This window comes from Glycine max, chromosome 7 (genome assembly GCF_000004515.6).
Source record: "Glycine max cultivar Williams 82 chromosome 7, Glycine_max_v4.0, whole genome shotgun sequence".
NCBI lineage: Eukaryota > Viridiplantae > Streptophyta > Magnoliopsida > Fabales > Fabaceae > Glycine > Glycine max.
Window position 1 is genome coordinate 338624 of NC_038243.2, and position 11594 is coordinate 350217.

General features: G+C 32.0%; 2 protein-coding genes across 4 annotated transcripts; one reads left to right on the forward strand and one right to left on the reverse strand.

Annotated features, from left to right (window-relative positions):
- The first annotated feature begins 4650 nt into the window (after positions 1 to 4650).
- LOC100779795 (FBD-associated F-box protein At1g66320) lies at positions 4651 to 6583 on the forward strand. Its single transcript, XM_003529517.5, has 3 exons — positions 4651 to 5665; positions 5776 to 5964; positions 6257 to 6583. Exons 1-3 carry the CDS (start codon positions 4709 to 4711, stop codon positions 6284 to 6286), a joined length of 1176 nt encoding a protein of 391 aa, XP_003529565.2. The 5' UTR covers positions 4651 to 4708; the 3' UTR covers positions 6287 to 6583.
- A 2080-nt stretch (positions 6584 to 8663) lies between these two features.
- Positions 8664 to 11309, reverse strand: LOC100783389 (ras-related protein Rab7). Of its 3 annotated transcripts, XM_003529524.5 has the most exons (7): positions 11078 to 11306; positions 10661 to 10687; positions 10438 to 10537; positions 9725 to 9871; positions 9572 to 9652; positions 9216 to 9361; positions 8664 to 9065 (listed from the first exon to the last, which is right to left on the reverse strand). In XM_003529524.5, exons 1-7 carry the CDS (start codon positions 11128 to 11130, stop codon positions 8996 to 8998), a joined length of 624 nt encoding a protein of 207 aa, XP_003529572.1. In that variant the 5' UTR covers positions 11131 to 11306; the 3' UTR covers positions 8664 to 8995. The 3 variants fall into 3 exon arrangements, with proteins under 3 accessions (XP_003529572.1, XP_006582994.1, XP_014633090.1); XM_006582931.4 differs by having other exon boundaries at positions 9572 to 9871; XM_014777604.3 differs by lacking the exon at positions 8664 to 9065 and having other exon boundaries at positions 9543 to 9652; positions 11078 to 11309.
- Between the last annotated feature and the right edge of the window lie 285 nt (positions 11310 to 11594).

Sequence of the window (11594 nt, forward strand, 5' to 3'; positions counted from 1 at the left end):
CATTTTGTTAAATTAAAATTATTTTTTTACATTTCATTTTGTTACATAATAGGGTTGAAGGCACACATGCGAGATTGAAGAAGTTATTTCATGATTGCATGGGAAATTTGTGTAGTTGTTGGGATACAATGAATAACATACTTGTCTTCCAGCGTACAATGATTAAGGCTTCATTTCAGAAAAGCATAAATATGATTGATCACATATTTAATTCCCGATATATAAGAAGTTACGTAGGTTTGTATTAAGAGAAGCACAAGACATCATTTTCCATGAGTTGTAATGGGTTGACATCGTAGGCACTAACAATTTTGTTTGTGGCTGCACAGTTAAAGTTTCTCACGGTCTACCATGTGCCTTTGAACTTAAACAATTTATCAATATATATGACTTCATTCCCTTAAAGTTCATTCATGTACATTGGAAGATGTTATCCATTCGTAGTTTAGAAGACGCGAGTGACTCTTGAGGGAACTTAACCTTGACACATCAGGTTGTTGCATTGTTAAAGAGATTTTCACAACTAGACGTGCACGGTAAAATCACCTTGAAGACTAAATTCCATGAACTTTCATTTCTGGATACCACTTCAACATGTTCCCCTCTAGAGAAAGTTAAAACAAAGGGTGAACTGAAGTCTATGAAATCTATCAAACGTGAACCTTCAATACGGGAGTGTTTCGATGAAATAAGTACGATGGTTGGTAGTTTGGGAACTCCAACTATGGCTCGCAAGGTTGGTTGTGACAAGAAGAAGACAAAAATGGATCATTATATGGATAAATTTCTTGATGAGTTGCAACGATATATTATAAGCATTAAAGATGTCACATCAGATGGAAACCGTGGTTACAGAGGAATTGCAACTTTGCTAGGCCATGGTGAGGAGTTTTGGTAGCTTGTTTGTCAATATTTGATTTAGGAACTTCAAACATGACACACTCTCTATGCTTAATTATTTAGCTCAAAAGAAAGATTGTTGAAATTAATAATCACTTTGTATGTTGAATGTAACTCAATATCCAAAGCAAAGTGGATGACCATTCCTGACATGGGTTATTTCATTGCTAGTTGGTACAATGTTGTATTGGTACACTTATTCAGGCTGCAAAGTTGGACCTTCTTTCCACTTAGGAGTCTAGCACCCGTTTCGTCCCATCTTATTTTTGTTGGACCTTGTGGCCTCAATAATCTTAAGAAGGATATGCTTCGAATGCAGAAGAAGCAACAATAATCAATTTAATAATATTCTATAAACATGCAAGGCAAAATTGATTGCAATAACATAAATGAGATAAGGGAAGAGAGAATGCAAACACAATTTTATACTGGTTCGGCCACTTCCCGTGCCTACATCCAGTACTCAAGCAACCCACTTGAGATTTCCACTATCTTTGTAAAATCCATTACAAAGTCTGAACCACACAGGGACAACCCATCCCTTGTGTTCAGGAATCCTTTACAACAAGAGACTTACAGTCTCTTAACCAATCTCATTGAATAAGAAGAATGGAAGAAGAATTCTCTCTTCAAGAGAAGAATATTACAATGAAGATCCATGGATGAACTCTTAATGGATGTGCAAGTGTTTGCCCAAGAGTTCTTTGAGAGAGCATTTGACAATGAAGTTCTCTTGGAATCTCTCTCATTTTCTTTTGAGAGGATAAGACATTTTGGACCAGCAAAACTCTCTATGTCTAAAATTCGTGCCCAAGTCACCTATTTATAGGCCTTTGATGACCATTCACAAATCTAATGAAAAGATGTGACTGTTGGCAGATTTTCTGAAAACTTTCTACTGGTAATCGATTACAATGTTTGTGTAATCGATTACACAGTTATAATTTGAAGGGTTATGACTTTTGAATTTGAATTTCCAAAGTTTCGTTGCTGGTAATCGATTACAGACATATGGTAATCGATTACATGTTGAAAATTCAAATTCAAAACATTTTTCAACAGCTATTTCTCAACCCTGTCTTCTGGTAATCGATTACATCTCCTGGTAATCGATTACCAGAGCCTTGCATGTCTTGAAAGCACTTTGTTTTAAGACAAGACTTGGTCTTTAGTGAATCTTGAAACAAGGCTTTGTTTGTTGAAGCAATCTTGAATTATTCTTGAAGCAAATGCTTATAATTTGAAGTAGCCTTGTTAGATTCTTCTTTGACATCATCAAAATCATGTATACATACATTCACAATTTTAATTGGATTTGTCAATGGAAATCATTGCGTTCAAGTATACATTATCCATTAAAGATTCCATTTACTTTTGTAAGTTAATATTGATTTATTCACTAATTTCATCTTTTGTACGATAATGTAGTTTTTTTAAGGGATAATTGTCTATTTTCTCCTGTTGTATCACAATAGAGAAGATATTACACACCCAAAGACTATTCATGGCAAAAGCCTTACATGAGATGCATTCAAGCTTTCAACTCAATACAATTTCAATCGGTTAAAGGATTTTAATATGTAGCAGACTTTTATAAGGATTAAAATAATTTTAAACGTTCAATGTGCATCCAATTAATTTTATGGATGTGTATCTCAATATATAGTATGTGGTAAACATTCCTATGAAATTTTATTTAATACTTAAATTTTTTCTCTTTGTGAACACTATTTCTTTGTCTATTTTTCTTACATAAAAAAATGCACAATTGAATCTACCTTTAATGCCACCTCTTTCTGAATCACCTCTACTTGGTAAAGGTAGAAGTGACTCAGATATATGTGACTTTAGAGGTTGAGGTTTTTGGGTAGAGGGAAACACAAATCGAGATTTCGTTGTTTATTTCCTTTTTTATTCAATTTAAAAAAAAAACGTACAATGAAATCAAGATTTTGTTATGATAATGGGGTGCTAAAACTAATTACAATGAAATCTCAATTTCATTGTAATAAAAATAAATTACACAACGAAATTAAGATTTTGTTATGATAAGGGGGTGCAAAAAAACATAACAATGGAATCACGATTCCGTAGCTATGTTTAGGGCAAAAAGATGTACAATAGAATCATGATTCCGTTGTGATTAGGAAGATGAATTTGGATATGCAACAAAATCATGGTGTCATTGTGCATTTTAGCCAACATAATCATGATTTTGTGAGAAAAACATTCTCGAAATAAAAAAAAAAAGTTGTTTGCCCCTTAGTAGGGGGCTAAAAGCAATTCCAATGAGGTCAATAACAATCTCCTTCTATATATCACTTCTCTTTGATTTCAATACAAAGTAGAAACATCACAAAAAAATTATAATTTAGCTAGTGCATTGAACATAATGAATGTTTATTTTATATAATTAAAATTTGTAATAAATGAATATTATTAACATATAAATTTATATTTTAGATTTATGATAAATATTTTACATTGTGATATAATGTTTTTATCAATTATTGATTTTTTTAAAAAAATATTCAAATTAAAGTTAAAACTAAAGACTTTGAAAATGATTTATTGAAAGAGATAAGAAATAAAGCTAAATCATTTAGTTCACATTAAAAGCATAAGATCCATATCTCAAATGCATGTTAGAAATATATTTTAATTTTGAAGATAATACTGGATGCATTTAAGGAGAGTGAAATTCATCATTTCATTAGAGACGAATATTTAAATGAGAATTGGGTGAGAGAGAGAGTGAAGAGAGTAAAAGCATAAGAGATGTGAAAAGACATATACTTTAATAGGATGGATTCAAGTGAAACGAAATAAATAAATAAAAATTAAATGTGCTTTTAGAGAAATTAAATGACCTTTTAGAAACGTTTCAAAAGAGATAAAGAGAAAAAAAAAGAAAAACAATTTTAAATGGATAAAAGAAAGAATCTCCATTTATATGTAAGAAGTGACAATGGTGTCTATTTGTTTAGTTTCATGAGATGGATATATTTTTTTAAGTAAATGTTAATTAAAAAATATAAAGTAGTTTTGAAAAATTAAATTCATAGGAATTTGATCAATTGTTTTTTAAAAGAAAGGATTAAGTTATCTTAGAATTTTATTTTTTTGGAGTTATCCTCTTTAATATCTTTCTATATATTTAAAATTGTATCAATCTACCTCTTGAATATTTTAAAGCAATCATGTACATTATAGATAAACTAGAAATTTATAATTACTATGATCTTTTTGTTATTGTTATTGTCTTGAATGAAAGATTATATGTGTCTCTTAAATCAAAGTACTGGTTGGCCTAAGAGTATTTTACACATAATAAAAATAAAAAATTTAGATTTTTTTGATAGATTGTATTTTCTCATGTGAATGTAGCAAAACCTTAATCACAAAAATTTACAAGTAATATTTAGTTCTATTTTTTAAAATATATGTTAATTTATTTAATAAAGTAAAAATGATTTTAAAAATAATAAAAACTTTAAATTTGGTTTATTAAATAACAAGTTTTAGTTTTTCGCTTAATGATTAGATCAATTAAATAAAATATATACAAAGAGATTTTAAAAAGGTGGTTTTAAAATTTTATAAATATTTATAACTTAACCTATTGAATAAAAGTTTATAATTGAATGTTTGAAATAATAAAAACAAAACATATACAAAAAGTTATTAAAGTGAAAGAGTAACGTCATGAAATTTTTGTTTTTATAAGAGATGTAAAAATATGTATAAAATGAAATGAGTTTCTACAAATTGCCTCGTCTAAGAGAGAAGAAGAAAAACAGACGAAGGCATGGAGAAGGGAAGAGAGTCCATTTATAAGACGGAAGTCAGAGAAGCTTCAAAGTTAGAGAAAAACAACAAGAGGAAGGAGGACAGAGTGAGCAACTTACCCGATGAAGTGCTTCATCGCATACTTTCCACTTTGGACGCAAAATCAGCGGTTCAAACGTGCGTTTTGAGCAAGCGATGGAGGCACGTTTGGACTTCCCTACCAGTCCTCAACTTCCTCGACTCTTCCTTCGACGATTTTCTCCATTTCCAGTGTTTCGTGGACCATTTTCTGTCTCGCAGAGATGCTTCCAGCAACATCTCCGTCCTCAACTTTGCGTGCACAGATCATGAACTTGATGATGGGCACACGCACATCGTAGATTCCATCATTGACCATGTTACCCTCACACCACCCATCACCATTCAGGGTCTCTACATCGTCGCTGAATGCATCGTAGGGAAGCTTCCTCAACTCTCTATTTGTCAATCTCTCACTACCCTCAAACTTGCTCACATATCCACTGAAACCACAACCTTTGACTTCTTATCTCTCACGCACTTGCACCTTTTCGATTGTCGGTTTGAGTGCGGTTTGGAAGAGCTTCTCGACCCTTTTAGGGATTGTCTTAATCTGAAGCACTTGTATCTTCATCGCTGTCAGTACTATGGAGGATTCCAGAGGTTTAAAATCTTTGCCCCCAAACTCACCCTGTTGAGCATTGCCCTGATGAGAGTAGATGAAATGTTTGATTCTGATTGTACCATCCAGCTTTTCACGCCAAAGCTCCAATCTTTTACATACTGTGACTTTGATCTCTATGATTTTTCTATTGAGGGGGACCTTCCTTTTATAGAAGAAGTGGATATTGATATGGGCTGTTTGGCTAAGGACACTTATTCACTGCTTCAGTTGATTGAATTGTTTCAAGTGATGGGGAATGCCCAGTTTGTATCCTTATCACCTGATATCATTGATGTAAGTACATATTTATATGTCAAATATGATTATTTTGATTAATAGTTGTGTAATTTGAAGTTTGAACTAAATCCTTGTTTGTCTGTAACTGTCATATTTCCTATTCTCAGGTTCTAGCTACGTTTCCTGATCTACTGGATGGTCGGTCATCCCCTTTCACTAGAGTGAGGACTTTTGTGTTGAACATGGATACGCCTTCTTCCTCCTTTGTTATACCTCCTAATGTCATGGCCTACTTGTTTAGTGGATCTCGTGGACTTGATTTCTTGATTTCTATGAACGGGAAGGTGTGGAAAAAGGTATATAAAACCTCTTTTCAAAATGAAAAATGTAACACAATCACTATTTTTCTTCCTAAATTTTTATAAATGATTTGCCATGCTTGGACGGAAAAAAATTTGCAGTGTAGCATTACCCTAAAAGTTAACTGTTGTCTAAATCCAATGCAATATATCAACACTTATTTAGTTGTGATGGGTAAATATGGATCATATGGTAGAGTATCGGTCTTCACAAGGCCTGCAGAGAGAGGTTGTGATATTTTATTGCCACACTGAAATCAAATTATAAATCTTGTACTTTCCGTTACAGGTGCAAAACAGTGCAAAACAATCTGATTGAAGATGGCTTCTTGCTAACTTTGACAGTTTTATCTTTTTGAGATTGAAAGCTGTTTTAACAAAGAAGACTCGTGTATTTTTTTTGTTCTCCCCAGAGAAATAGTGGTCCTGCTGAATGCTGATAATTTGCTGAATATGCAGCAAAGATGGGTTGACGCATTGTTCATAATCTGTCATATTTGTTGCTAACAGTTGTTATTTTGTGGTCTTTTAGGCCTTTTGCTCTCTAATGTTGTAAACTGCATATTACATATAGAGAATCTCAATTATATATCACCAACAACCAGATTCTGTTTTATCAAGTTAGTTATATTTTCCTTTTGATGCTCATGATATTCGTTCACAGCCTTTGCACTTGATAGAGATGGCAGCTGCTGCTCATTTAGTTTCATTTTTGCCTGAGAGGTGGGATTTTTTTTGTTTGCATTAAATCATATGAATAAATGCAAAAATTTTAGAATCCAAGTTGCCTGATTGACCTGAAAATGATGCATCTTGCAATTAATACCTGTATTTCTAGTAGGTTGGCTCCACGAAGCTGCCTACCTTTTTCCTCAAACATGGATTGAGGTATATCAACTTCTACCATTTGAAAACGACTAGATGTACAGATCTTTTCCTGATAAACTTAGTGCAATTACTCAGCAAGGTTTTCTTTGGAAATAATGTATTTTAAAATTTTACTTTGGAAATAATGTAATTAGGAAACAAGGTGATAATATAGTAACGTCTTTGTAGTTATGTGTGGAAACAAGAAATGAAAATAGAATATTTTTGAAAAAAAATAGTCTTAAATTGTTTTTGTTCTGTTTTCTTATTTTCAAATTTTAACCGAGATGATGAAAAGCAAACGCTAAACTCAGCAAACAGACACAGAGCTTGTTGCTCGAAAGATACTATGTTTTCAATGTTTATAGTGTACTATCTATTTGAAAACAAAGTGTAAGAATTTCAGTAGTTTTCTTGTGGCCCAAAGGTTCCGAATTTTACTATCTATTTGATCATGTTTTATATTTTTAAATTATATGTAATACAACTTCTTTGTCTTACATCACACGGGTGCTATTACTAGAACGGTACATGCAGTATAACTCATTGCTTTCTACGTTAACTATGATGTGCAAGGTTTAGTTTTTTTGTGCGTGATTATATAATTTTGATGGAATCAAGGTTGAGATATGGTACTGCGAAAAATCTTTATCCTTGTCCGTGAGTGAAGGACAATTACACATGTCTGTCAAATAAAAGACGCATTACATCCTCTACAAAGCCAACATCTTATATTATTAATCATCGGTAAAGTGTCACAAGCAACTTTCTATAAAAATTCTGTTGAGAACGATTCTAATCATGTGTCCTTTTGCTACCCAACACAATCTTACACAAATTGAAGTCTGCAAGCCTCCTTTCAATAAGTGAAATATCAATCTCCATTTTTTTTCTTCATAAAAGTGGTGTTCACCCATTTTTCATCATGAAAGTGATTTTCAGCAAATGATACAAAATAAAAACTATTTTTTACACGCCTCCTTGTGTATGATTCAACACAGTTTAAGTTTCTAACAAATTTGCACTAAAAAATACTATTGTCAACCCAAAACAAAAATGTTAAGGTTAGCATTGATAGAAAACTAAAATACTTTTGCCTTAGGGGACGTTGGGCAGCAGATAAGTCCTTTTATGAGCAAGAATTATGTTTATCGAGAATGAATAAGATTTGTTTGATTGAACATTGAGTATCTTTAAATAAATTTCTTAGGAATTAAAGAATTATGTATATTATTTTAATTATTTATCACATTATATAATTTAATTATATAATTTAATAAAAAATGACATGATATTTTTATTATAGTAAAAAAAAATAAACTTAAGAAAGTAAAATTCTAACCTTCATTGTGAGAAAGTTTAAAAAAAATGATTAAAAAACATTATCAGAAAACATCATTTTTCAAGAATAATATTTTTCTAAAATGCATATTAAACATATAAAATTAAAATTTTCAACCAATGATTCCCGAAAAATAAAAAACTTATCTCCCACCAAACACTTCTTTAGTTCTAAAAATAAAGTGAAGTTAAGTGACAAACTTTACGGACATTAGCTTTGACCCAAAAGTTAACGGTTACACTTTAATCCAAAGTAAATAAAGGTTAAGTAACACAAAAAAGACAAATGCTAATCAATAGACACTAGTTAAGGAATTTAAACTTGAAGTTTTTATTAAAAAGTGTCATTAATATATCTTTTCCGTGATTTTCAATGTATTCTCAATATGAATTCCAATATTAAAAAAAAAACTTATATTTTGAATTCATACTGGTTAACGGGACCCGAAAAATAAAAAGTATAGCATGTTGACTGTTGAGGAAGTCCGGAACCAGAAGGGGTAATTTATACCCTAATTTAAAACCATAGTTAAACTAGGAACATCAATGTCATAACTCAATCGAACAAAACAATTTTCAACATACATTTCCTGACATGGAGGAACATTTGTCACAAACATTAAAGATAAAGAAGAATAAATAGAAGAAAAATAAACATGTTGGACATCTAATCCACTAGATAGATACAAAATAAAATTTGGAATTTTGTCCTTGGTTTTGCATAGGTAATAAAGTACTTGCAGGCTAATAATCCATGAGGATCGCTTGTATTTTGGCAAAAAACAAGCAACTAAAGCTAGTCCATAGAATTCTCTGCACTTTAACATTCACAGCCAGTAGATCTCTGCTGTCGTCCACCACCACCAACATCAATTGTGTCGGGCAGGTACCTGATACAATCAACATAAAATACACTTTAGCTTTGTGATGAGTAAAATGTAAACTATTACACTTGGAACTTTTAGAAGTAAATAATTGTAAATCATTACTGAATAATACCATGCATAAAGAAAACTTAAAAAGAGTTTAGGAATGCTCACATTTCTTCTTCAGGTTCATTCTTGAGTGCATTTTTTGCTATGCACTGGAAAGCAGCTTCAACATTAAATCCTTCTTTTGCTGAGGTCTCAAAGTATGGTATGTTTCCCTTTGAAGCACACCATGCCTTTGCTTTCTTCTCAGAAATCTGCAACAAAAGAGGTCGTAAGGAACGGATGCATGTAGAAATAACCACCAAACACAAGGTGAATATGCATAAGAAAAGAGAGTAGCCTAAATCATATCTGCTCACAACTATAGTCTATAGCAGAAAGCTTATTCACCACAGATAATTGAACACAGGAATTTTATGAAGGTCAAATCAGCACCTTATGCCATGAGAAGAGAAGTAACTTACAACTCTGCTATTTCCACCATCAACATCTATTTTGTTTCCCAACACAACAAATGGAAAGTTTTCAGGATCAGATGGACTAGCCTGAAAATAAAATATTTGCATGAGTTTCTCTCTGATCTTCAATAAAGGTGATATGGAGATACCATAAATTACCTGAATAAGAAATTCTTCTCGCCAGTGGTTAAGGTTGTCAAAGGATTTCATGACGTTTACATCATAAACAAGGACACAGCAATCTGCACCACGGTAGAAAGCCACGCCAAGACTCTGAAACCGCTCTTGACCAGCAGTATCCCAAATCTGCATGTATGGTGAGAACATCTCAATTTTAAATGATTAATCTCTCTTCCATAAACTTCAAACGGATCACAGAATACAGAACTGCTTAATCAATATGACAGCAAAAAATACAACCGAATATTGACCTTTTATCAAGAAGAAAGTGTCAAGTACTAGTCCCAACAATCATCAGATGCCGTCAAATGAATTGTATGGAAAAAAACAAGAATATAGGAGGAAGAAGTGAAGACATTTATATTATTAACTAAGAATAGTAAGGTTTAAAAAGAAATTCAAATACTTGTGAGAATAGAAGACACTCTAGTTACATTCACTTGAACAGCACCATGAGCCACTTAGTGAATCTATGGGATAAAAGTTTTTATAGAGCTAATAAAAAATAAATTGATGAGCTGTGCAAAAACTGATTTAAATTATATAGGTGGTGATATGAGATTGAATAACATAACAGCTCAATTCAAAACAGATCAGCAGCAGCAGGTAATTGTAATTAACTGGAGAACACATCACAAAAGACGACATATTTTTTATCCCAAAAGGAAAAAGTATGTTCGTGTATCTCTCACCTGCAATGTGAACAACCTATCTTCAAATTGAACTTCCTTGGTAAGAAAATCTGCGCCGATGGTTGCCTTATACTGATTACTAAATTTACGATTCACATACCTAGATGTAAGGGGAGAAAATAATGATCATGTTAACAGAAATCAACTAGAAAAATAGACACCAGAGATTTCCCGAAAGTCATAAATAAGACATTTAAAAGTAAAATCTGAGATTTGGACATACTGATTCATCAGTGATGTTTTACCAACCCTGCCAAAAAGAAAAATGCCAATTAGCAGAGAGATCATGGTGAATAACTTAACTAAACAGAAATTGCATCCAACTGGCATCATAAGCTTTCAAATATTGGTATGCATGGGCATGATATAAAGCTAACCTATGTTAGAAATTTGCAAATCTATAGAATCTATAACCATTTTTCTTTTTCTGATACTTCCAATAAGCTAATTTACACACAAGGAAGTTTCATGTTTTCAGGAATCCAAACAAAAGATCGGAAATTTGAATAAAAACTATAAATTTCGAAGATAAATGCAACAACCCTTATTCTCTTCTGGCCAGACTATATGATTTAACCCATTTTCTGTTGATTAAATTTAAAATAAAATTATGAAATTAAAAGAAGAAGAAGAAGGGTACCCGCTGTCTCCGAGGATTATGACCTTCAACAACATGCGGCGGCGAGATGCCATGGATCAGGAACTGTGTTTTACTTTTACTCGAAATGAAATGAAAATATTTCTTCTGGGAGAGAAAATTTGTGTATGGAAGTGCTTAGTTTAGAGTTATTTGTGCGACAGAAAGTTTGCAAGACAAATGGAGGAACAAGAGCGAGTTACCTACTAAACAACGAATGCCAGCCATGATTCACTCTCTTATTTCCCAAACTGCCCATCTTCATCATTTAACTTACATTTACTAATCTTACACAAAATATTAGCATTTTTTTTACTTGCACTCCAAAACTCACAACTTATCTCTAACCTTTTATTCTTTATTAATTGACAAGATATTTAATTATCTACAAAACAATTATTTATTGTTAATTATTTCTAAACTATATGTTATCTATAAGGTGTTATTTATAAGTTACTTTATATGTTGGTTATGATCTACACGCATGTAATTATGTATAAGAGTTGATACATAATAATAG

Excerpts from the sequence above, each read along its gene's own strand:
- LOC100783389 (XM_006582931.4), bottom strand. The coding sequence starts at position 11,130 with ATGGCATCTCGCCGCCGCATGTTGTTGAAGGTCATAATCCTCGGAGAC. Across the intron at positions 10,688-11,077 it reads ATAATCCTCGGAGACAGCGG|GGTTGGTAAAACATCACTGA; the intron begins GTACCCTTCTTC and ends TCTTTTTGGCAG. Across the intron at positions 10,538-10,660 it reads AAAACATCACTGATGAATCA|GTATGTGAATCGTAAATTTA; the intron begins GTATGTCCAAAT and ends CCTTACATCTAG.
- LOC100779795 (XM_003529517.5), top strand. The coding sequence starts at position 4,709 with ATGGAGAAGGGAAGAGAGTCCATTTATAAGACGGAAGTCAGAGAAGCT. Across the intron at positions 5,666-5,775 it reads TATCACCTGATATCATTGAT|GTTCTAGCTACGTTTCCTGA; the intron begins GTAAGTACATAT and ends TCCTATTCTCAG. Across the intron at positions 5,965-6,256 it reads ACGGGAAGGTGTGGAAAAAG|GTGCAAAACAGTGCAAAACA; the intron begins GTATATAAAACC and ends TTTCCGTTACAG.